The sequence below is a fragment of the Exophiala viscosa genome (assembly GCF_022695815.1).
Source record: "Exophiala viscosa unplaced genomic scaffold EDD37scaffold_8, whole genome shotgun sequence".
In the NCBI taxonomy this organism is placed as follows: domain Eukaryota; kingdom Fungi; phylum Ascomycota; class Eurotiomycetes; order Chaetothyriales; family Herpotrichiellaceae; genus Exophiala; species Exophiala viscosa.
The window spans coordinates 1,217,585-1,240,512 of NW_026944360.1; the positions used below are offsets into that span (position 1 = coordinate 1,217,585).

The window sequence follows — 22,928 nt, forward strand, 5'->3', positions numbered from 1 at the left end:
AGTCCTAGTGCGACGATGGAAGTTCCATTTAATGATTATCTGAAGCGAATTTGCGGCCTATTGTGCAAGTGAGGCCAATCGCTTTCTCTCTGCTAAAGGAGATTGTGTAGGATTCATTGGTTCTGACCAAGCAGGGTCAAAGATAGTTTAGTCAGTTCACAAAAAAGTGGTTACAACAATCAGTTGTGGCTGGCCTCAGTTGGAAAATTAGGGCGGAAAGGGGTTAGATGCTGACTGTTGCAAAAGAATTGGTTTTGACAAGTTGAGTGGGCGAAAAGCACGGGGCAAGAAGCAAAAGAGGGTCGGAGAACCTAAGAACGTTTAACCAATGCTATCACACAGCCCCCCAATGGGCGGTCCCTCAGCTGCGGGCTGCCGTACATGCCACTGTCAGGCATTAGCATTTCTCTTGCACGGCTCTAGGCTGCTGTCTCCGCCCAGACTCTCTCCCGCCGCGCGACTTCCTTCTCACCACGAGCCGAGCTGATCGGATTGTGATCACCCAGCTAAACTAGCACCCTTTCTACATTTCTTCTCACCTCATCCAACTGCCTTGCATTCAATCCGGGTTCAATCCTTAAACTCTAGGTTGTTCTTACCAGCATCACCCTTCGAACATCGATCATATCGTGACGCGCACCTTTTCGTGCGCATCGATAGTCGTTCAGCACCTTTTCGGCATCCCGTTCCTGTAACTCTCTGGAGTAATACAGCAATTCCCACGAATCTTCAGCTGGACTTCTCTAGCATCCTTTTCATCCTCCTGTCATCATGAGTGTAAGTCCACCAGTCTCAATATCCTCTCTTATCGAGTAGCCAGAGCCCCGTGAGTGGTGTGAACTGCCTATGCATAGCAACACTGTCATTTCGAATGCGGTCGCTGACAGCTTTCAGTACAATCAGAACTACAGCCAGCAAGGCAATCAAGCCTACGGCACCTATAACCCCTACGGACAAGGGGGCAACCCATACGATCAGGTCACTGAGGGAGGCTACAATGGCGGTGGTCAAGGCTACAACGACCGACAAGGACAAGGCTACAGTGCTGGTCGACCACAAGCGCAAGCACAACCACAAGGTCAAGGTCAAGATGGCAGCTACTATGCTGATGAAGAGCAGCGGACTGGCGGTTACGGTACAAACTTATGATTGAATACTGAAATGCTGAATCCGGCTGACCCGACATAACAGAGATGCGAAACATGAACGGCAACGACCCCAATCGAATCCTCAATGAATGTCGAGGTGTTGACCAGGCAATTGACGAGATCGAAGCCGACCTACAACGTCTTAAAGGCCTTCAATCCCGCTATCTGGCCGACACAAACACGTCTGCGCAATCGCCTCTACGCATCGAAGTCGACCGAACCGGAGAAAACATTATGACCAAGTACAGAGGCCTTGTCAGCCGAGTGAAAAACATCAAGCAACAACCCGAGTCGGGCAATCCTCGCAACGCGCCACAAGTTGGCAAGGTTGACCGAAGACTGAAGACTGCGATCAACCAATACCAGCAGGTTGAGCGAGAGTTCAGAAAGGCGTCGCAAGAGCAAATGGCCCGACAGTATCGCATTGTCCGTCCAGATGCTTCAGATGCTGAGGTTCGTGAAGCTGTCGAAGATCCCAACAATCAGCAGATTTTCAGCTCAGCTCTTATCCAAAGCGACCGTCGTGGTGAGGCGCAGACCGTCGCAAGGAACGTTTCTCAACGTCATGAAGATATTCAGAAGATTGAAAGACAAATGATTGAGCTTGCACAACTCTTCCAGGATCTTGAGGCTTTGGTGGTACAGCAAGAGCCCGCAGTCACGCAGATTGAACAACGAGGAGAAGAGGTCACTGAGCACGTCTCTAAGGCCAACGTGGAACTTGACGGAGCAGTCAAGAAAGCCCGAGCTGCCCGAAGAAAGAAGTGGATTTGTTTGGGTATCGTCGGTCAGTATCATCCCCATCCGAAATGCAAGCTCATCCTAATCAATTTCCAGTGCTCATCATTATCATCCTTGCGATTGTCCTTGGTGTAGTATTCGGGCGTGGAAAATAGAAGTCTTCCGGTGACTCAGATAACAGCGACTCTTCTGGCGCACCCTTTCTATTCAATCTGTGGGAATGCCATTGCGTCCTGCCTAAGGACTACAGTGTCCATCCCAGGGTCAATCGTGAGTTTTCCACAAGGCGTACCATATGCATGGAAAACTATTGGTCCGACGTTGGCGAGACGAACCTCAATCTCACATCTCAGAAAATTCTTGTGAGGGCCTTGAAGGCCTCCAGTGGCGCATCAGTGAGTGCGCAGTAGGCGGGAACGGCAGCCAGAAAGCTCCAAGTGCTGTTCAGGTGCCAGACTCTTATATGTCCAGAAAAAAGCCGGCGCGAAGCGTTCTTGTTTTGTTAAATTGTTGGCTCGGTTGGTGATATTGTACAGCAAACCCTAGACAGACTACCTTTAATAATCTCCTACAGACTTCCGGGCTCCCGTTGATGCTTGCATTTTTCAGCATCGATGAGATCGAGCTTCAAAGGAGAATCGAAATGATTGGAATCATGAGTCTGATCTCTAGCGTTTTTACATGTATGCTCTACCATCATCGTAAGTAGTCCCACAGCGATTCAAGATTTGCCGTGTCTTTCAACTTCGATCCCTCATACACCCCAAAGCCGTCCAAGGCACGATGATCCGTTAGATGACGAGCCTGCCGAGAATTTGAGATGACAATGACTATGGCTCTCTCCGGGGATCGTGAGGACCGCAATTCGCACAGTCTGCGGATCCAACCACGAGACTGCAGTCACCCTTGGCTGGATTGACGTCGCCCATAGCGAGTGCTTGGCTGAGGCAACAATACACTGCTCGAAGGACTGACAACAAACGCTCGTCGCATAGGCGGGTCATGAAGAAGCTTTGCCTTTCAGTCGCTCTTCTTCTTCGGGCGTTTTGGTGCGGAGCTGGAGCGCGTGGATGCCACCTTCTTGAGCCATTTCGTCCTTGAGCTGGCTGTAGACCATGCGGTGGCGGGCGGGTTGAGGCTTGGACGTGAATGATGGGGACGTTATTTCTAGACTTATATGTTTGGTTAGCAGATGTTCCACAGAACAGGGATAAACGGGGCAGGTGATATAGACTTACTAGAAATGAGTCTCTTGCGAGGTACTGCCCGCCATGGCTCTGTGGTGGGAGTGAAGATGGGAATCATTTCGGATCTTCAGGTCCGTTGGGCTGAACGCTTCGATCACCTGTTTCGTGAGAAGGGATGTCAGTGATCCTGCTTGTGGGGGCTGTACAAGTCCTCGCGCGTCATCGAAATCAATGTTTGACGCTGCGTCAACCAGGGTATGCGATGCAATAACAACAAGGCTTCGTGTCAACGATGATGCTGGATTGACTTACCTTTCTGCGGATAGCGTCCTCCATCGGCGTAATTGATGTGCTCGCCATTCTCAGGTGCAGGATAGATCGCCCGAGAGAGCTCTGAGGTGTCAGATAGCGTCTCATTGGGTCATGATGAGTTTGTGCAAGAGGGGTTACTGGACGAGGAGGGTCGTGTGGAATATGAGGTCGGATATTTGACCACCAGTGTGCTTACGTAATGTATAAGGCCGGTGATTGGCTTTTGCAAGCAGACCAACTTACCGGTGATTACCTCGTTACCCATGTCAAGGGCTGAAGACAGAACCAACGCATGACAGATCAAGTTAGTACACCTTCCTAAAACTGTTCGCGTCCAGAATGATATCAAAGTAAACCCCCTAGGGGCATCAGATCCTGGTCACAACCACTGCCGGCGAGGTCGGTTGCGATTCTTGGTGGGCCAGTGCCTTGCTTCGATGCTGGTTCATGTCATGACTACCAACATGCAAAAAGCTCCTGTTCTACGAACGCTATTCGTAAACCTGTCCTGACTATGATGACCCTGCACGTACTAAAATCGGCGGAGATTCCACAGTACTTGATCTGCTCTGTATGAAAAGAGCGCGATGCCCTCGCAAAGGTCGTGTAAGTCTGTATTCATGCCCAGTATCCCACAATGGCGTTCCTACTTCGAAAGTGTTACCTGCTTATCGCAGTCTTTGTCGGCCTACCGCTGATCGTGGCGTCGGACGTGGACACACGCAACGTGACCAATGTCCTCGGCATCCCTTCATGTGCGCTGAACTGCCTATTCCCCTTTCCTCCAAACTGCAACAATGGCAGCGCACAATGTACCTGCCCGAATGGAACTTACATCAACGGCGTTGGTCATTGTGCCTTCGAAGCTTGCGACACGGTCGGCTGTGGTCAAATGGAGGCTTGGGCGAGTTTACTTTGTTACCCTGAATTCAGCTACTATTTTGGGGTCTGTCCTTCAGGCAAGACCTTTGCACCAGGAGAGAGCACATTAATAACGGTGACATTCGCGAATCCGGCGGGAACATCGGCACCCATCACCAACGATCATGGTACCACTACGATGAGTACAACGACATCTCCCTCATCTGTCAGCTTGGCCAACCAAAGCTCCGAGCCTGACCTGAGCTCAGGTTCAAAAGCTGGAATCGGCGTGGGCGCTGGGGCAGGCGCTGCTATCCTTTTCTGTGTGGCATTTTGCTTTGGAATACGGTATTCTAAGAGACGTACAGCCACAAGCACTGTACAGGCACGCGATGAAGTTGAAGGAATGGAGCAGGTCATACCTCCATACGAGCTGGCTGGCGAAGAGAAGTCAACCACCGACCCACAGGATACAAGCAAAAGCATGATAGTCAGCCGGTGTTGTCAGAAGAGCAAGAGTTTGCGGCAAGTCACGGGCCCTTGGATCTTCCAACGACACGCGGTTGAAGTTCATTCCCGGCGTCCAGTACCAGCTGCTCAAAGTCGAGCAGAATAGACCTTCTCATAGAATTAGTCAAGTATCTATGCTTTGCTGAATGATGCTGAGCGGGAGATACTGTTGCGTGTGGTTGCCGCCTGGGTACAAACCACCTCCTGTGTCCAGCACTGTCAGCAGTACAAGTTGCGAAAGCCTTGATGAGGCACGTCCTTGGGTTACCATTTCATATGTCTCGTTCGCAGATAGGTCACGCAAGAGACAGCGACTTTGAAGACTCTGAGATCTCAACTTCGAGAAAGTAGAAAGCCACATATTCCAGCAGAATGCCATTCACAGCAAGCCTGCTTGGCGCTTTGTGTACTCAGTGTCGTCTATCCAGGCGCGCTCACACATCCAGGTGGTTTGAAATCTTTCTCAGGGTCAGCAGACCGGAGTGCCCAGTCAATACGAAATCCATTGAGGTTCTCTTCGATCCGCCTCTCCGAAGTGCTTCGTGGGTCGGGAAATGGAAGATTCAAACATAGTGGCATAGGCTTGGAGATCGATCTGAGTGCGTGCAGAATATGCAGTCACTACACGCATGTCATGCTGACCGTGCCGCGTGCCGACTTCTGTAGACTCTTTTGGCTGCAGTCCTGGAACATGGCTCATGTTGCCCTGTCTCAAGTGAAATAGGGGCCACGGCCGAGACGCCTCGCACTTCGGCTCCAAAGTTCGGTCTCGGTGGTTGCGGAAGATGCGGAGGGCAAAGATCTTATCTGATCAGATAAGCAGACACGAGTCCTGCGGAAGTTGTTCCGTTTGCTCTATTTAACAACCGCCTTGCCGCCAACGACCGAATACCTCAGAGCCTTGAGACTTCACATAACCTCCGTGACGAGATCATTGATTTTGTTAGGAGCTCATCTTCATGATCACGAAAATGGTCAAGAACGTGGTGGTTGTTGGTGGATCCTATGTCGGGCGAGTAAGCCTCCCACTATCCCCTGGCTGACTCAGCCCGATTAACTCCCTGCAGGCTACAGCCCAAGAGCTGGCGAAGGTGGTCCCCAGTACGCATAGGGTTCGTCAGCCTACTCGAAGTGTACGTAGGACCAGAGTGTACTTACAATGCCCAGGTACTGCTGATCGAGCCTCACAGTCACTTCCACCATCTATTCACCTTCGTGAGTATTGCTGAGCTGAATCGTTCGTTATGGGTAGTGAGGCTGATATAGGCAGCCTCGATTTGCAATCGTTCCAAATCATGAGCACAAGGCGTTTGTCCCCTACAAGGGTCTGTTCTCGTCGGTGCCGAACTCTGCCGAGCATGCCGTTGTCCACGCACGAGTCCTGTCGCTGCAGCCTCAGCATGTCAAGCTTGATCGGGAATGGGAGGGGTCCGACCAAATACCTTTCGAGTACTTGACGGTTGCCACAGGGACGTTACTCTCTAAGCCAGCGGCGATGAGCAAGGACGACAAGCAATCCTCCGTGGAGTATTTGAAGCAGCACCAGAACAGTGTCAAGCAGGCGAAGTCCATCCTCATTGTTGGCGGTGGCGCCGTTGGCGTCCAAATGGCGACAGATCTGAAGGAATACTACCCCGACAAGCAGATCACCGTGGTCCATTCGAGGGTGCATCTGATGCCTCAATACCACCACAAGTTCCATGACCTCGTCCAGAAACGCTTTGATAAGCTGGGCGTCAACGTCATCACTGGTGCCCGAGTCAAGATACCATCAGGTGGATTTCCGAACAATGGCTCTCCGTTCGAGGTAGAGCTCACGAACGGACAAAAGGTATCGACCGAATTCGTGATACTGGCCACCGGCCAGACTCCTAACAACAGCCTAGTGGCCGCGTTGGATCCTGAAGTGCCCAACACTGTCATCAACCCGGAGAACGGCTACATCCGTGTTCGATCTACTCTGCAGTTCCTGGATGAAAAATATCCTCATCTGTTCGCCGTTGGCGATATCGCTGACACGGGGGCTCATAAAGCCGCACGGCCAGGAGTTGCGCAGGCGGCTGTTGTTGCGAAGAATGTCCAGGCCCTGATTGAAGGGCGAGAACCCACAGAGAAATACGTACCTGGACCTGCAGGCATCCATCTTTCTCTGGGCATGGTGAGGCGGGACTTCGTATATGGTAAGAAATACGCTGACGAGATGAGCAGAAAGCGAATGTCATATTCCGCAATCCCAACAAAGCGCAAGGGGAAACTGAGCCCACAGTCATGGAGAAAGACGAGTAAGTTACCATGTCTCGTACGGCATCAATAACGAGCAGACTGACACGAAAGCAGTGGCCAAGAGGACATGGGCGTTGAAGGTATCTGGAAAAGGCATGGTGTTGAGATCAACAGCCCTCAGCAGTATCACTTGTAATGCTGCCGGTCCTGCGCTATTCGCCCAGATGCAACGCCAGACACTCATTTGATAGACGTCGAGCCTATTTCCAGAAAAAGTGGCACCATCTGACAGGGAATGCATCGGAGAGATAAGGTAACAGTCCAGCAAGTTCACGACAGCCGGTGCCTTGACAGTAAGCTAGTAAGGCTATACGGTACAGGTGGAGACCTCTCTTTCTGTGAAGAGCTAGGGCTATATGGCTGCTTGCGAAGGACTCCGGGATGACAACATGGAATATTATCTACCTGAACCTGAGGAGCAACAGCGGTCAGATAGTGCCACTTTTTCTGGAGACAGGCTCGACGTCACACTTCAGCGCGTCTTCGTCTCACTACTCCTTCTGCGTCCTGGAGCGCTCAGGATTCGCTAAAGCATCGGCATTCCACCTTGGGTCACTGCTCTCGTTGACTGGCGCCCAGCCGAGTTGTATCTACCGTCAAATCAGCGATGTATAAAGTGCACGATGTGGTCCAAAAATTACCTGCATGGTCTTCTGGTCCCAATCCTTGGTGAAACTCTTGATCTTGCCGTCATGCACCTCGAAAATGGCGGCTGCACACCATCTGGCATGTTTCCCGGATGCTGGAATACCTTTGTACGGCTTTCCAGAGTGGCTGCCTTCGGCAGTATATCTTAGGAGGACGTGGCCGTTCTTGGCGAAGACTTGGTCGAAGCGGATGATGTGGAGGTCGTTTACGCTCTGCATGACTACTGAATGCGAGGTCGCATAGTCCATTGGTGTTTCAGCGCCGGGGAATGTCGCTGGTGACCAGAACCAGCTATCTTCGTGGCACAGATGACGAACGGAGTCACCACCCTTGTTCTCGGTGGGTGAATAGGCTATGGACATATACTCCTTGCAAACTCCAATGTTGCGCTTGAGGACAAGAAATACGAATCAGTGACTGATAAAGTGTTGACCGTTCCTAACATACCTCTTCTTCTGGGGTTTGCTCGGTAGTCATCACCGCAGGAGGATACTTGTCGGCACCCATGTTGAGTTACGTTTGTATCTGGCTCACTGAAATCGGCTCGTTTGTTTGATTGCCAGTGTGAGTATTAGTGGCAGTCAACAGGGAGATGTTGCGAACACGTTGTGCATAGAGCCTGCCTGATATCATCTTAATGTCGTACTACGTCATTTCTGTCTGTGAGGTGTGAGGGGCATGAATATTTCGAAATGCTTTCAACGTTCTCGAAGTTGAGGTCCTTGTGGCGTGTCACCTGGGAGATCACACCATGAGTTTCTTGATTCATGGTCACCGCCACCTCAAAGCATCACAAGCGTCGGAATGTTTGGTAAGTCGTGGCACACACAGAGGGCACTGTTGCTACAACGGGTGACCTACGTCATCCACCCCAGGAAACGCATTTGACTTTCAGGTCATGGACCTGCATAACGGTGTAGCCAATGGTAGAAGTGACACAAGACTACACTATATATGTACTCAAGGGGCCGCGTAAGTCTCACCTACAGACCTCTCACACGACCAATTCTGCATTCTAGGATATCATCAATCACATCATGTCTCTGTCGGGGTTGTCTGAACGGCTCGGTAACCTCAAACCTTTCTCCAAGGCCAGAAATAAAGTTGATGAAGAGGACAAGGGTGATGAAGTCGACTCCTCCACGGTTGCAGGAGGCGGTCACGCTGCCAGGCAAAGCGACATCACAAGGAATCAGCTCACAGTCAGCCACGCGTTGAGATCATTTCTCGTCAGCCAGAATGTCCTTTCCTCGGAGGACGCTGGCGTCGATACTCCAGATCAGATACCTCCAGCTCTAAAAGAACTCATCGACAAGCCGCACATCAATGTCCCAGCAACTGTCAGTGACAGATCGTATCCTTTACCAGAGTACTTCATCAGCTCAAGTCATAACACATATTTGGTAGGTCAGCAGCTCTATGGTACATCTTCAACGAAGGGCTATGAGACAGCACTGAATGCCGGAGCCCGCTGTGTCGAGATTGATGCATGGGACAATGAAAAAGACCCAGAAGAGCCAAAAGTCACACATGGCTATACTCTGGTCTCCAATTACCCTTTCGCAAGGTATGCGAAACGATGCGAGACTTTGTCGACAGAGAGGAAGCACAGGCTGGCAATGAGCCAGGAACTCGATCTGGCCCTATTTTCTTGTCTCTCGAAAATCACTGTGGTGCCAAAGGCCAGTTGCGTCTGGTGAACATTATGGAAGAAGTCTGGGGTGATCGTCTACTAAGCAAATGTATCCGGGAGAAAGGCCACGAAGAGCAGCAAGGGACCGGGGAGCATGTGACACTTGCAGAGCTCGCTGCCAAAATCGTTGTCATCGTGGAGTACCACTATCCCAACGAGCCCAAGGACAAGGTCGAGCAGGAAGCTGGGCCAAGTGCCGGGGACGAAACGGAAGAGGATAGAGAGGCGCGGAAAATCTACGAAGAGAACGAGAAGTCCGCCCCTGCTACTGCCATCACCCCGGAACTGGCCGAGCTAGGTGTTTATGCTCAGTCTATCAAGCCTGCGGACAACTCCTGGTACAGCGAGGTTGGGATCACAGACCCACACCACCACCTCATCAACATATCCGAGACCGGGCTGCAGGCTCATTTGCCCGCTGAAAGCGACAAGATCGCCCGCCACAACGCTCATAACATGATGCGTGTCTACCCGAAAGGCACGAGGATAAACTCGAACAATCTCAACCCGGTCCCCTTTTGGGCGGTCGGGGCTCATATCTGCGCGCTCAATTGGCAGACTTTTGCCGCTCCTTTACAGCTGAACGAGGCTCTCTTTGCTGGTTCGGATGGCTTTGTCTTGAAGCCCGCGGAGCTACGCTCGGGAGGCAGTGGAAAACTGACCATTGAGAAGAGGAAGAGACTCCGCCTTCATGCCGCAGGGGCGACAAATGTGCCGATTCCTGCGGGTCGCAAACCAGAGGATATCAAGCCTTACCTGACGTGCACACTGTTTCATCCTGATGATCAGCAAGATGGCCCGGCCAAGCACAAGACCGCGCCGTACAAGGAGCATAAGCTCGGGTTTCTCCATGCGGGCGAGAACCCTTTGGCCAAAGACCCTGTCTGGGATGAGACGTTGGAGTGGGAATTTGACGAGAACGAGTTGATCTTCCTGCGTATGCTCATCAAGAGCGATGACGCTTTTGCAAAGAATCCAAAGTTTGCGGTCTCCACGGTGAGGTTAATGTACGCGACTCCTGGCTGGAGTTTTATCCGCATGCTGGATCTGAAGGGACGGGAGACGACGTGCTCTTTGCTCGTGAAGATAGAGGTTGACGAGATTTGATCGTATACGGTACTTTACCGGCCATGATAGAAATGACGAACGTTTGGCTGGCTGTTGACTCGACTATCGTTGTGCTGCAAGGCTCTTTGCACCTCCATACTCGTCGTCGTAGGGGACAGGCATTCGTTAGCAGCTCGAATCTTGTAGGCGGGTACCGCGGCTCTGGGTTCGCTTAAATCGGCTAAGTAAGGCAACTTGACTTAGGGCCGGGGCGCAGCCGAAGACTGCGTCAACGATGATCATCATGGAGAAGACCCCAAGTTTTCGCAACAAAGCCTCACTAACACCGCATTTTTGGTGCTGATATCAATTACACACAACAGGCTGGAGCCTTTCTCGATTTGATTCCGCCTCAACTTATGCTTGTAGCTGACACGAAGTTCCTAAAACGAGCTCAACGATGTCCGCGGGATGCGCTCTGTCATCCTAACCTCCCGACTGAACAATGTCCTATCTCATTCCAGATGTAGCCTCATAACATTAACCAGAGCTCCAAGGTCGTTCATTCCTTTCTATGGAAATGGACACAGCACCGTCCATCGGCGGTCGGCCTCTACACTCCCATCGTCGCCTATATTCGAGGCTATTGCCAAACACGACCCAAAAAGTCCGGCCATCATCCATAGCGCATCCAATCGCAGTTTCTGCTATGGCAGCCTGCTCCATGATGTCGCTGCGGCAAAAGATAACCTGACTGCCATGGTCAATGGGCGACCCCTTGCCGGGGAAAGAGTAGCCTTTTTGGCCGAGAATGGCTACGACTATGTGGGTGCGGGAGCGTTTCCTACCTTTTACGCCGACAAAGTACATTGACACCCCATAAAGTGACGTTCCTTTCTATCCTGTCTCACGACGCCATCGCCCTGCCTCTGGCCCACACCCACCCCAACTCGGAGTTACGGTACGTCCTCGAGAACAGCGAGGCAGCATTGTTCCTGGCGACGGAGAAGTTCCAAGAGAAAGCTAGAGAGGTGGTCAAAGAAGGCTTGAATTATACCCCAAAGTTGGAAATCCTAAGCAAGATCGAGACCGGAGCAGCGTCGGCGGGGGATGTCAACTTCAGCTCCAGCTCGGTCGACAAGGGGGGTTTCATGCTCTACACGTCGGGCACGACGAACCGGCCAAAGGGCGTAATCCTGTCCGTGCCGACGATGATAGCACAAGCAAGGTCTTTGATCGAAGCATGGGAGTATACACCGTCCGATCTTCTCCTACATGTTCTCCCGCTCCACCACATCCATGGCACGATTAACGCACTTTTCACACCATTGCTGGCTGGAGCGGCTGTGGAATTTGCTTACCCCTTCAACGCGGATACCGTGTGGAAACGTCTCGCCATGCCTTTCTTTCCCCAATCATCACCGTCCAAACCGCCAATAACGTTCCTGACTGCCGTACCGACCGTATACAACCGACTCATTGCGTCACACCCAACACTAAGTCCTGAGATGCAAGAAGCGACCCGCACGGCCATAACGCCGCAGTACATGAGGCTGAACATCTCAGGGTCTGCAGCATTGCCGACGCCCACGAAAGCGGCCTGGACCGAGTTGAGCGGCGGCAACATCTTACTTGAGCGCTACGGCATGACGGAGGTCGGTATGGCGCTGTCCTGTGGTTTGGCGTTCGAAGATCGTGTCGACGGCAGCGTCGGCTGGCCTTTACCCTCCGTGGAGGCTCGGCTTGTCGAAAGCGAGACGGGCGAAGTCATTGGATTGGGCGAGGAGCTTGACAACGACGGCCGAGTACGCGAGGGCGAGATTCAATTGAGGGGACCAACAATCTTCAAGGAATACTTTCGTAACCCGAAAGCCACGGCGGAGGAGTTTGTGGAAAGTGATGATGGGGGTGGTAAGTGGTTCAAGACCGGTGACGTGGCTGTGCGACAGGTCGTCGAAGGTGCAGGCAAGGGTTTAGAACAGTCTTGGGCGAAAGGCCCAATGTACTTTATCCGAGGCCGCAAGAGCGTCGACATAATCAAGACGGGCGGCGAGAAGGTGTCGGCCCTGGAGATCGAACGTGAATTGCTTTCTTTGCCGGAGATCGAGGAGGCTGCTGTCGTCGGGTTGCCCTCGGAGCAATGGGGCCAGAAAGTCGCGGCGGTGGTTGTTCTAAGTGAGGCAGGCTTGACGGGCGGCAGGGGTGGCAAGCAATGGGGCGTCATGGACTTGAGGAGAGCGATGAAGGATAGGTTGGCGAATTATAAGATTCCGCAGGAGCTGAGGGTTGTGAAGGCGATTCCTAGGAATGCGATGGGGAAGGTCAATAAGAAGACACTCATCAAGGATGTTTTCGAATGAGATGACGGGATCAAAAAGGTGACAAAGAAAAGTTGTTGGCTAAACGGATTTTCCCATTTGAACATTCAGCGTAGGCGTGAGCGTAATCAAGCACAACTATTCCAGTCACAGCCACAGAGAAAAAAGTATGTTGAAAGATCACTTTTAGATTCTGTTCATATCTGTTCGCTTAACTTGCTAGGATCGGGCACGAGCAAAAGCTATGTATGAAGGAACTTGTCTCCATGAAGCCTTTCCTGAAGGTATAAGCGACCTGTTCACGCCATATACTTGTGTCCGACTCGAGGGCGACCGCCTTCATGTCATTTCCGTGGTGCGCCTCCTCATCTCGCATAGAAGACGACTTTTTGGTTCTAGACCATATAGCGGTAATCAGGCGACATATCGCCCAACTCGACCTTTTCGTACTCGGTCAAGCCGACATCGGGTGTTTTCGAGCGGCTCTTATTCTGAGAAATGCAGGCGATGAAGTACACGATGCACGCGACGGCGCTCAAGCAGATGAACGAAACGCAAATGCTGTAGCCCTTGTGGAAAAAGGTCTTTGCATCGGTGGATGCGAAACTGTAACTTGCGATGATTCTGGCACGATAATGTCAGTATGCTGGTCGTCGTAGAGGAGAAAAAGGCATGGAAATGAGTATGCTTACCCGCCAATGTTACCCGCTCCAATCTGCCATGCAGAACCGACAGCACGACGATGGTGACCTCCAAGGTTCATGGTGAACCAGCACACGATGATGGGCATGGCGGAGTAACAGCCCGATGTGATCAAAAAGAGGGCGGCGTACTCGGTGTGTCTGTTGTGGTGAACGCACAAGAGGATGGAGAAGCCGGTTATCGCGATGAGGATGGGGATGATGGCGAAGGCGAAGCGGTGGCGCAGACGGTCGGAGAAAGCGGCGACGAGCATGCTGAAACCGAAGGCGCATGCCCATGGTGGGACTGAGTGGAATTGTGTCTGGATGGCGCTGTAGCCGTAGGACTTGATGATGGTGGGCGCAAAGTAGGCGTAGCCGTAAGCAGGAACGATCAGACCAAAGTACATGAGCCAGCACAAAATGAATTTGTAGTCTTTGAAGCATTGGGCAACGTCACGGAAGGTGATGCGCCGTTCGATGGCGGATTTGCCCTGGTCGTCGCGAAGCCTGGCCTTGACGTACTCACGCTCGGCCTCGGTCAGCCATGTGGCGTCCTCGGGAAAGTTGGGAATCACAAAGACCCAGATGATGGCGACGACGCAGGTGAGGCATCCTTCCAGGATAAATACCCATCTCCAGCCGAGATAGCCTCTCATGCCGTTCATTTTGCCAATGGCGGACGCCAAGAGACCACCAAAGGCGCCTGCTAGGGTCGTGCTGGCGAAAAAGAACGTGTATCTCTTCTGCGCTTCGTGTCGCTTGTACCACATGCCGATCAAGTAGAAAGAGCCTACAAAAGGGTCAGTCTGAGCTGGCAGACTAGAAAATAGCTCCACGTACCTGGAAACATGCCAGCTTCAAAAAGCCCAAGGAAGAATCGTGTCGTGAGGAAACCGCTATAGCCTTGGACGAGACCTTGGCAGACGGTTACCAGACCGAAGAAGAACATGCAAACGGAGAGCCAGACATTGGGCTTGAGACGCTTCAAGACGACGTTGCTGGGAATTTCGAAGAGGATGTAAGGCACGAAAAAGATGGTCAGAGCGGTGGAGTACTGAGTGCTGGAGAGTCCCAGGTCCTTCTGCAGGCCGAAAATGGCGGCATTGGCGACGTTCGTTCGATCGAGGAAAGCGAGAAGATACAAAACCGACAGTGCCGGAATGACCCTGAGATCGATCTTGGTTATGAGTTTCCTTTCGGACACGCCGGGTGGTAGGACAGCGGTGTCGCCATTCCTGTAGCCCGCTGCTGGATGTGCAAGGTCGGGGTCATAGGCGAGCTGGCCCTCGCCAATTCCGTTGGTGTCGTTGTAGGCATTGGCCTTTTCGGCTAAAGTAAACAATGAGTCATGCGATCAAGAAAATTTGTTCTGAGCGAAGGACCGCGACTTACTCGAGCCATCTATAGAGAAGCGCATGTTTGCGATCACGCGTCTGATCCTGGTTTACTGAGGGACGTCCTCTATGGAGGGAAGAACCAGTTATATGGTACTGTGTAGAGAAAGAAATGAAAAGTGCGGAACGGTTGCGGTGGTGGGCAGCGGATCCTCTTTGTACTTGATCGGACATGACTCTAAAATCCACACCAACGTGCGGGTTGCGATGCCGGCTCGTGCACACGAATAGCGTACAGATTTGCCAGGCCGAGGCCAATTTCAGTGGCAAGGAAAGCTGCAGAGGGTGTGTGCGCGCATTGCCGATTTGTGGATGCCCCAGACGGAGAAGAGATCGGTCAAGCTGTTTAGCGATCCTGGTAAGATGAAATGCGACGTGAATCACATGATCGGCTGGGCAACCAGGGTGTCTCAAGGTTTTACTGGTGGCCTGAGGCTCTGGAAATCAAAGTGGAGGGAGAGAAGAGGTTAGGATAGGCGGGTTGCATTTTTGGCAGAGGCGAACATGCCTATAGCGAGTACCGGAAACAGCTTGGACTGTGTTGATTTTTGGCGGAGGCCCCGCACAAGACAGCTGCTTAGAGAGCCTTGATCTGGTTTCCGAGGCCGATGCGAGTGGCAGCAAGGCTTGCTGGTTGATCCAGTCATGCGCTCGGAAAAAAGCCTCCAAATATCAAAGCAGTTGCCGATTGAGGGGTCATGTACGAGTGCCCAGGAGATTCCCGGGTAGCAATGAGTAGGATGTAAATACCACCCTACCCTCCACCTTGTAGCTACTATGATATCAGAACACGGGGCATCAAAAGGAGGGTTGAAGCAGTGATCAATGTCTGCAGGAGTTTTCATGTACCGTAATTGTGTTGATGGGTTGTTTGGCGGCCCCGGGTCTTCCTCGGCGGGGTGGTTGGTTTTACCTATCGCGCAATTGAGGATAGTGTGGTCTGGGCATTCAATTGTGCCTTGTCACCTTTGTTTCATCGGCCATAGTGACATAACATGGCCATCTCAAACACCATTCCTTGTCCCACACTCTATCAATCATCACTCTTTGTAAATTACATCAACTCTTTTGGCTAATGTAGACCCTACGTCCATGCCGCATTCCGGTCGGCCCATGGGCAAGGCCAAACCAGGTCCGCGCGCAAATGCGCCGGACAAACCAAAATATGGCAGTGGTCCTCTCATGAGAGTGCAGAAGCAGTTTCGAAACGCCCAAGGCTCTTCCTATCAGGTCATTACACCCCAGTCTCTTCACCAGCGCAAGATCGTTTTTCGCACAGACAACCTTTCTGCCCCAGATCGATCAGTCCCCAGTAGTAATGTCTCTACGCCACCGCTCCCCGACAACACTCGTCATCATCAGGCGCCGCCAACGCCGGCCCTCGAGCATGCCTTTGTTATCAACACTGCAGCCAACATGAGACACGGCCGTCAAGCAGGCCGAGAGCCGCCTCAGCTGTCACGCCAATCAACGGAAGAAATGTTGCTTCCCAGACAATCAAAGCGCAAAGCCTTATTCAAACCTAGTCGGCCGCTTCAAAACTCGGATCAGATCAACAGCGATATCTGGCAGACGATCCTCGGCTACTGCGAACCTCAACTCCTCCTCGAAGCCAAAACCATTAATTCAGGGTTTTATCGCCTATTGTCTGATCGCTCGGGCATTTGGAGACAAAGCAGGCAAATCCATTTGGGCTCGGATATGCCAGACCCACCACGTGGCCTTACAGAGCAGCAATATGTCGATCTATTGGTTGGTCGAGGCTGCCAGAGTCGCAATTGTCACAGGGAAAGGATCGCACGAGTGTGCTGGGAATTCCGAGTGCGTCTATGCTCGGACTGTTTCAGGAGCAAAGTGATGCGTGCCGATGACCTCAACCCCCATCGACACCATGAGCTCCCCCATGATATTAACGAAGGCATGCTCAATCGTGACGAGATCCGTCCTGCAGACTCAATGCTCTGGGACCTGCTTCCTCAAGCTATAAGCGATGGTCGACGCTACGTTCACCCCCGAGCTGTGAATAGAACCACAAATACCTGGGCTGGATGGTCTGGTGTTCGCTCCTACGTCTTTCTCAGGTCTGCTTACGCCCAGCTCGAGTCCGAATACTTGGAACTTCAACGCTCAAATGGTACACTGACGGCAGTCGTAGCCTCAGACGGGACGCGATCCGATGGCGGCCCCCTCATCGAACAATGGATACGGGACAAACACAGCAGCAACATGGCTATCATGGCCGACGCCGATACCATCGACAAATGGCGAAAGAGGCAACAATTCGCGCTGTCAGACCACTTGAACAGGCTGGACAGACACGACTTCTTTGCAGAACGAGCAGAAAACCTCTCCCCTCCTATCGACTACCGAATGTTGGACTACATGGCTGCGTTCCGGCGGGCACTCAAAGTTGACACACCACCGACTGAGCGATCATGGACGGTTTTGAAGAAGAAAATTCTACCCTATCGATCTCAAGCGCAACAAGTTGATGACTTCAACATATTGATGATGCAAAACCCTGGCGCGGCTGGGGCTTTGGTCGAGAGATTCGTGCTACTCCGAGAGCATCGATCTGATTGGAAAAGATTTTCAGGGGCATACCAGCCCGAACAGAATTTTGTTCTTGAACTCGGCGAGAAAGAGTTCGCGCGATGCCTAGCAGCCGGTGTTGCGGACGAGGATCTTCTTCTACTCTGCTTGAAGAACGTCTTTGACGAATATGCCCAACTGACCACTCGTCCCACAGGGCTCAATTTCGATGGCACGACAGGGCTATACTGTCTGAGCTTGGATGACGCCCGTATGATTGTCCATCTGATCATGGAAAAGCACATTGCTAGTGACTCTCAACGAGGCTCAGTGGTGTTTCGGAAGCTCAAATGCAGGGGCTGCACTCGCACAGATTTTACCAAGACGTGGTCATTTGAGGGAGCATTCGAGCATATGCTGATCACTCATGCACAATTGGTAGGCGAAGGCTTGGAGTTCTGGCAATTTGCGGTCCCCTTTCCACATTCGGGTGCGTATTGGACACTTCGCAGACGACGGGGAGAGGATGACAATGGCGATCGTTTCCCGTGGTACACTGTACCATGGCCACGATGCTTACCTCTTGTTCCATTCCACCAGGATGTCTGCAAGATGGACAACTGGCACCCGGCGGTCAGTGAGCCTTTTGTTCGAAAGGAAAGCCCACCGTCCATTTCAGCATTCGAAGGGCGGCGAGCTCGTCAGGGTCCGCGGTCTCGAGCCGACTTTCCTGAGAATCTTGCCTTTGCTGTTAAGACTCTGACCTCATCACGGCTTGACGGTCTGTGTCAGATGAAGATTGCCCTGCGGTACGCGCTGGACCTCTATATGAGGATCGATGAGGGCGAACCCCCAATGTCAATGCTATTTTTGGGCTTCGAACTCATCCACCATGCCAATGCCAACTTTGACCTACGTTTCAAATGCGGATCGTGCGTTGCAGAAGGCACAGTCGATCCGAGCGCGAAGCAGGTCAAGTATCGCATACCCTACGAGGCGCTCATAACGCATTGGGAGCAGAGGCACATAGAGGATGAGATTAGCTGGACAGAGAGTCTCATGCACCTGCCGTCTGACAGCGAAGTTTTGGTGTTGATGACGGAAGCGGACAAGAAGCTGCAAGCGGAGAAGGACGCAGCACGCGCAAGGGAGGAGAAGCTGGCCGAGAACGTGAGGAAGCGTCCCAGATTGAAAGGACAAGTTGTGATACAGGCTCGACTAGCACGCGATGCTTTTGAGGAGCTTTTCGAGCCGACGTCGACTATGGACCGAGCCTATCACGAGAACACGCCAGTTTGACAATGAGGGATATGCCATTATGAATTGCTTGCGACAGGGACCTGGGTGGCGTTATGGATGGCAAGGCATACAGGTATCATTTCAGGCTGGGCATAAACAATCGGGTTCAGCAATACTCAGCATAGCAAAACGGTTCCGGTGCCTATCTGGGATATAGTAGAGGCGGCAACATTACCCTGAATAGGATATGACTACGAGACTCATATTTTCTGTTTTGACATGCCCACGGAACTCGCTGCCGATTACTGGATTCGGTGTATTGGAACGTAGCGAAAAGTCTCTTGCGAGTTCGGCGAGCGGCCGGGTCGGAGAAGAGCGGAACTTCATTCCCCTGCCAAGAAACTAGGAACACTGCTGCGGCTATTGATAGGAGTTCCAGCTACACAACTGGCTCGGTACGAAATAAGCAGTGCCGCTAGATGAACCTGTTGGAGCCTCTGCTGATAACGTCAAAACCCTCATGGACGCATTGAACACCACTGCACATGTAAAGAGAAAAAATTGCAGGACAGCTCAGAGCAAACTGCCCTCATGTCAGCCACTGCGGTCCACGCCTTGTCCAATCCAGCACTAAAACCTCTCGCTTCAGTCCAGAATGAAGGGCTCCATCCGTGGGTCTTCTCATTTCAACCACTCATCATCCAGCCTTTCCTGATTGTTCCATACCCTTTCCACGCCTTTCGCTGCTGCTGCTTCCTTGCCATCGCGTGTTCTCGGCCGACGTGAGATCAGATATATTCCGAGTCCTCTCCTTCTTCTCTTGTCTCCCACTCATTTCGTTGACAACACCGTTTGTATCTCAGATAACCATCATGGCTACAGCTGCCGCTGCTCGTACCCTCAGCAGGGCTATCCCACGAAGCACTGCTTCCGCCACAACCTCTTTGCGTCTCGCCGCCCGTCCTTCGAGAAACAATGCTGCTAAGCGGTTCTTCCAAAACTCCTCCCGACGCCACTACTCCTCGGAAAACCCAACTCCCGAACCTCCCAAGTCCAGCAACACCGGCGTGATTGTCGGAGCCACTGCCGCAGCTGCACTGCTCGCAGGTGGCTTCTACTACTACAGCAGCCAGGGAGGCGAGATTGAGATTCCTGAGGTGCACGTCAAGAAGGGAAGCGCAGGAGAAACAGTTGGTCTTCTCACGCCCACAAATGAAGATTACCAGAAGGTCTACGACGCAATTGCCAAGCTGTTGTGGGAGAAGGATGACTACGACGACGGTTCTTACGGCCCAGTCCTGCTTCGATTGGCATGGCACGCATCGGGCACCTACGACGCCGCAACCGGTACCGGTGGCAGCAACGGTGCCACTATGCGTTTCGCTCCCGAAGGCGATCACGGTGCCAATGCTGGCTTAAAAGCTGCCCGCGACTTTCTTCAGCCTGTCAAGGAGCAATTTCCATGGATTTCATACTCCGACCTCTGGACTCTGGCCGGTGTTTGCGCTGTGCAAGAGATGCAAGGACCTGGCATCCCCTGGCGCCCAGGTCGAAAAGACCGCGACGTCGCCTTCTGCACACCTGACGGCCGTTTGCCCGACGCTTCAAAAGACCAGAACCACATCCGCGCTATTTTCGGACGCATGGGCTTCAACGACCAAGAAATGGTCGCCTTGTCTGGCGCTCATGCTCTAGGCCGATGCCACACCGACCGCTCCGGCTTCGATGGACCTTGGACTTTCTCCCCTACCGTCATGACCAACGACTACTTCCGACTTCTGCTCGAGGAGAAGTGGGGCTGGCGAAGCTGGAACGGACCTAAGCAGTACCAGGATGCCACTAGCAAGAGCTTGATGATGTTGCCCACCGATATCGCCTTGATCAAGGATCCCATCTTCATGAAGTATGTCCAACAGTACGCAAAGGATAACCAGTCTTTCTTCGACGACTTCTCCAATGTCGTCACCAAGCTCTTCGAGCTGGGTGTGCCGTTTGAGAGCAAGCCTGAGGACAGAATCCGATTCAAGTCTACTCATGAGGCCGAGGCAGCGAACTAAGTCAGCAATGGTGAATAATCGAAATTGACTCGGAGGCAAACAATTGACGATTCATCTTTTCGGCCCAATGAGGGCCAACGGCTCACTCCCTGTTCACAACCGTACCACGCTAAAGAGGCATGATTGTGCAATGGCGTCATGGACGGTCTTGTCCCAGACGAGAACGCGAGACAGGCACTGAAGAAGCGGTTGAAGGAGTGCCGGATATTGTGGACCTGGAGTCGTAGCCAACGAGGGCAGCATATGCAACTTTTAGCCAGGTGTTAGTGCATTACATTGTTTGCGAGGGTACCTGCCAGACTTAGATGCTAGACATTAGACATTAGACATACCCTGATAGATCGTCTGTTTACACAATAGCTGTGGAGTTGAGAGATGGCATTAGAAATCAGAACTACTGAACATATCACAATTCCTGAACATGCTTCTGCTTAGATCCTACCATATGACTACGGCACGTTCACGGAGGACAAAAAAGAGCAATCTTTTCAATTCTTCTTCATTGATTGAGGGAATCTGCCTTGCTATGGTAGTCTGAATGTCATTTTAACTGGACAATTCCTTGCTTCTTTCCTTTTCTCCTTTCGTGCTCTGAGGGCTGGGGTAGGGGCTGGTGGTGTCATGTCGTCGAAGCATAGAAGCTGACTTTGTGACTGTGGGATATGCTGATTAGGGGGAAGGGTCGTACTGTAGCCGACTCGGTGACTGGGTAATGTGTCGATCAGGGGTAGGTAGTCGTGTTGGAGCTGACCTCGCAAAGCTCGATGTGCTGAAGAGGGGAAATGGCCGCACGTTTGTGGCCTAATCCGTGGAATGTGGAAGAAGGCCAATCATGCGCTGTTCGTGTTCGGACGGAGACATTGAGATGTTGGCTGTTGATAGCACTGCTTGGTGTCGATCACTTCGATCCATCACGTACATTCTGTTGATGGTGTTGACGTCGGGTCTCTTCTCATTCGATTGAACAAGAAGGAATTTGTGGAGAAAGGTCGTGTCGGAAAGCTCTATAGTTTGGCATATACCCTCTCGAGCTCGAGAAGTTCATCAGCCAGTACTCCGAGACTTGTGATATGCTCCAGCCCTTGTAGCCGAGATGCAGGTACTCGATCGAGGTAAGTCCCATTCAGTCCGCCCATGATGTTGTCAATCAGCTCGCCTGGGGTGACTATAGCGTTTGCGTCCAGCAAGTCCGCTCTGACCAGACGGTGTTCCTTTAGATATTCCGACATGTTCTTGAAGTCCTTCAAATGCAGTCCGTTGAGGGCTTCGTAAGCAAGTCTTATAGCGTCCTCGTCTTCCATCTTGTATACTTCCTCGAGGTGCCACCAAGCATCGCTTGGGCATTGTTCAGACTTGATCTCGTATCGGATGTCGGGATTGACCCAGAACTCCAGAAGTCCCTGCGCAGTTTGGACTCTCACATTTTGCGCGGTGTAAGTTTGATTACGTTCGAAACACTTTGTGCAATTGAGGTCGAAGTACTCCTTAGAATGGTGGCCATACAAGTATGACTCTTCTAGTACTTTTTCTTTTCCTGAAACCAGACTCCATACTCCTTTGAGCTTCGCAATGGTTTGGAAGCCCCGGGCCCAACGAGCGTAGTTAGACTTGCCGACGAGACGTTCGAAGCCGGCCTCAGGGTCTGGTGTGAGGTCTGACATGTTGATGGTAAGTATCGTGGTAGAGAAAGTGAGGGTTGGATGGAAGAACAGACTCTAAGGGAAAAACGCATCGAGGATAGCAAGGCCACTGAGGGTGTGCAATGTGCAGGTAAGAATTCTGGGACGCGTGTGGAAAATCAAAATAAGTGCGGCAGAAACGGAGGCAGGAAACAGGCGGTGATATCAAATATCCAGGTGAAGTGAATTCAGCAACGACAATTGCATACTTAGTGGCCAGATTGTACGGATGCTGATCACCAAGATATGCCAGCAAAGGAATGTTGTGGACGTAGACGCAGCGTGGAAGTTTTCTGTCTTGTCGGATGTATCTATTCGCGTCCGTCGGGAAGTATTGAATGGAAACTGAGGTGGGCTGACAGCACTCGGCCTACCGAAGCTGTCGAATCGAGCAAACCTGCTGTTGTTCGTCTTGCAATGCTGGAACGAATCCGTTTGAACAAGCGTGACAATACGCGGGCGAGAAGTCGAAAAGGGGTTTCTCGGAGGGAAACATGGATTTGTTGAAGCAATGGATCTTCATTTGCTGGAAGTTGCCCGTCGTATGAACTCTTTCCTCGACCGACATGGCAAGAACAACGAGCAGATTGAAAGAC

The 22,928-nt window shown here is 52.0% G+C and overlaps 11 protein-coding genes across 11 annotated transcripts; 7 read left to right on the forward strand and 4 right to left on the reverse strand.

Annotated features, from left to right (window-relative positions):
- The first annotated feature begins 667 nt into the window (after positions 1 to 667).
- Positions 668 to 2,104, forward strand: EDD37DRAFT_489784 (syntaxin 1B/2/3/4). The gene is made up of 3 exons (XM_062813323.1): positions 668 to 1,135; positions 1,192 to 1,931; positions 1,986 to 2,104. The coding sequence occupies exons 1-3, from the start codon at positions 847 to 849 to the stop codon at positions 2,022 to 2,024; spliced, it is 1,068 nt and encodes a 355-aa protein (XP_062668640.1). The 5' UTR covers positions 668 to 846; the 3' UTR covers positions 2,025 to 2,104.
- A 785-nt stretch (positions 2,105 to 2,889) lies between these two features.
- EDD37DRAFT_652012 (bola protein) lies at positions 2,890 to 3,436 on the reverse strand (the record flags this gene model as incomplete). The annotated part of the gene is made up of 3 exons (XM_062818419.1): positions 2,890 to 3,061; positions 3,128 to 3,234; positions 3,389 to 3,436. 3 exons carry the CDS (start codon positions 3,434 to 3,436, stop codon positions 2,890 to 2,892), a joined length of 327 nt encoding a protein of 108 aa, XP_062668641.1.
- A 589-nt stretch (positions 3,437 to 4,025) lies between these two features.
- Positions 4,026 to 4,897, forward strand: EDD37DRAFT_683513 (uncharacterized protein; the record flags this gene model as incomplete). Its single annotated transcript, XM_062819836.1, has 1 exon — positions 4,026 to 4,897. One exon carries the CDS (start codon positions 4,026 to 4,028, stop codon positions 4,863 to 4,865), a length of 840 nt encoding a protein of 279 aa, XP_062668642.1. The 3' UTR covers positions 4,866 to 4,897.
- An 833-nt stretch (positions 4,898 to 5,730) lies between these two features.
- EDD37DRAFT_566464 (uncharacterized protein) lies at positions 5,731 to 7,178 on the forward strand (the record flags this gene model as incomplete). Its single annotated transcript, XM_062814098.1, has 6 exons — positions 5,731 to 5,775; positions 5,827 to 5,871; positions 5,927 to 5,974; positions 6,030 to 6,917; positions 6,968 to 7,041; positions 7,097 to 7,178. The coding sequence occupies 6 exons, from the start codon at positions 5,731 to 5,733 to the stop codon at positions 7,176 to 7,178; spliced, it is 1,182 nt and encodes a 393-aa protein (XP_062668643.1).
- A 355-nt stretch (positions 7,179 to 7,533) lies between these two features.
- EDD37DRAFT_652014 (uncharacterized protein) lies at positions 7,534 to 8,197 on the reverse strand (the record flags this gene model as incomplete). The annotated part of the gene is made up of 3 exons (XM_062818420.1): positions 7,534 to 7,632; positions 7,684 to 8,079; positions 8,138 to 8,197. The coding sequence occupies 3 exons, from the start codon at positions 8,195 to 8,197 to the stop codon at positions 7,534 to 7,536; spliced, it is 555 nt and encodes a 184-aa protein (XP_062668644.1).
- A 313-nt stretch (positions 8,198 to 8,510) lies between these two features.
- On the forward strand, positions 8,511 to 10,490 carry EDD37DRAFT_683526 (1-phosphatidylinositol-4,5-bisphosphate phosphodiesterase; the record flags this gene model as incomplete). Its single annotated transcript, XM_062819837.1, has 2 exons — positions 8,511 to 9,234; positions 9,258 to 10,490. Exons 1-2 carry the CDS (start codon positions 8,728 to 8,730, stop codon positions 10,488 to 10,490), a joined length of 1,740 nt encoding a protein of 579 aa, XP_062668645.1. The 5' UTR covers positions 8,511 to 8,727.
- A 250-nt stretch (positions 10,491 to 10,740) lies between these two features.
- Positions 10,741 to 12,937, forward strand: EDD37DRAFT_635856 (acyl-CoA synthetase). The gene is made up of 2 exons (XM_062816938.1): positions 10,741 to 11,259; positions 11,316 to 12,937. The coding sequence occupies exons 1-2, from the start codon at positions 10,902 to 10,904 to the stop codon at positions 12,788 to 12,790; spliced, it is 1,833 nt and encodes a 610-aa protein (XP_062668646.1). The 5' UTR covers positions 10,741 to 10,901; the 3' UTR covers positions 12,791 to 12,937.
- Positions 12,938 to 12,966: 29 nt separating this feature from the next.
- Positions 12,967 to 14,992, reverse strand: EDD37DRAFT_489883 (retrograde regulation protein 2). Its single transcript, XM_062813324.1, has 4 exons — positions 14,824 to 14,992; positions 14,272 to 14,760; positions 13,441 to 14,221; positions 12,967 to 13,372 (listed from the first exon to the last, which is right to left on the reverse strand). The coding sequence occupies exons 1-4, from the start codon at positions 14,846 to 14,848 to the stop codon at positions 13,144 to 13,146; spliced, it is 1,524 nt and encodes a 507-aa protein (XP_062668647.1). The 5' UTR covers positions 14,849 to 14,992; the 3' UTR covers positions 12,967 to 13,143.
- Positions 14,993 to 15,615: 623 nt separating this feature from the next.
- Positions 15,616 to 18,859, forward strand: EDD37DRAFT_635860 (uncharacterized protein). Its single transcript, XM_062816939.1, has one exon. The coding sequence runs from the start codon at positions 15,918 to 15,920 to the stop codon at positions 18,654 to 18,656; it is 2,739 nt and encodes a 912-aa protein (XP_062668648.1). The 5' UTR covers positions 15,616 to 15,917; the 3' UTR covers positions 18,657 to 18,859.
- A 609-nt stretch (positions 18,860 to 19,468) lies between these two features.
- On the forward strand, positions 19,469 to 20,653 carry EDD37DRAFT_658763 (cytochrome c peroxidase; the record flags this gene model as incomplete). Its single annotated transcript, XM_062819003.1, has 1 exon — positions 19,469 to 20,653. One exon carries the CDS (start codon positions 19,469 to 19,471, stop codon positions 20,651 to 20,653), a length of 1,185 nt encoding a protein of 394 aa, XP_062668649.1.
- Positions 20,654 to 21,657: 1,004 nt separating this feature from the next.
- Positions 21,658 to 22,314, reverse strand: EDD37DRAFT_611170 (uncharacterized protein; the record flags this gene model as incomplete). The annotated part of the gene is made up of 1 exon (XM_062815271.1): positions 21,658 to 22,314. The coding sequence occupies one exon, from the start codon at positions 22,312 to 22,314 to the stop codon at positions 21,658 to 21,660; it is 657 nt and encodes a 218-aa protein (XP_062668650.1).
- Between the last annotated feature and the right edge of the window lie 614 nt (positions 22,315 to 22,928).

What these genes read in the sequence shown, in the direction of transcription:
- EDD37DRAFT_489784 (XM_062813323.1), top strand. Translation starts at nt 847, where the DNA reads ATGCATAGCAACACTGTCATTTCGAATGCGGTCGCTGACAGCTTTCAG. An exon ending in GCAGCGGACTGGCGGTTACG is followed by an intron (nt 1,136 to 1,191) that starts GTACAAACTTAT and finishes CCGACATAACAG; the next exon opens with AGATGCGAAACATGAACGGC. An exon ending in AGTGGATTTGTTTGGGTATC is followed by an intron (nt 1,932 to 1,985) that starts GTCGGTCAGTAT and finishes ATCAATTTCCAG; the next exon opens with TGCTCATCATTATCATCCTT.
- EDD37DRAFT_635856 (XM_062816938.1), top strand. Translation starts at nt 10,902, where the DNA reads ATGCGCTCTGTCATCCTAACCTCCCGACTGAACAATGTCCTATCTCAT. An exon ending in GAATGGCTACGACTATGTGG is followed by an intron (nt 11,260 to 11,315) that starts GTGCGGGAGCGT and finishes CACCCCATAAAG; the next exon opens with TGACGTTCCTTTCTATCCTG.
- EDD37DRAFT_489883 (XM_062813324.1), bottom strand. Translation starts at nt 14,848, where the DNA reads ATGCGCTTCTCTATAGATGGCTCGA. An exon ending in TGAAGCTGGCATGTTTCCAG is followed by an intron (nt 14,222 to 14,271) that starts GTACGTGGAGCT and finishes ACCCTTTTGTAG; the next exon opens with GCTCTTTCTACTTGATCGGC. An exon ending in GGAGCGGGTAACATTGGCGG is followed by an intron (nt 13,373 to 13,440) that starts GTAAGCATACTC and finishes TTATCGTGCCAG; the next exon opens with AATCATCGCAAGTTACAGTT.
- EDD37DRAFT_635860 (XM_062816939.1), top strand. Translation starts at nt 15,918, where the DNA reads ATGCCGCATTCCGGTCGGCCCATGGGCAAGGCCAAACCAGGTCCGCGC.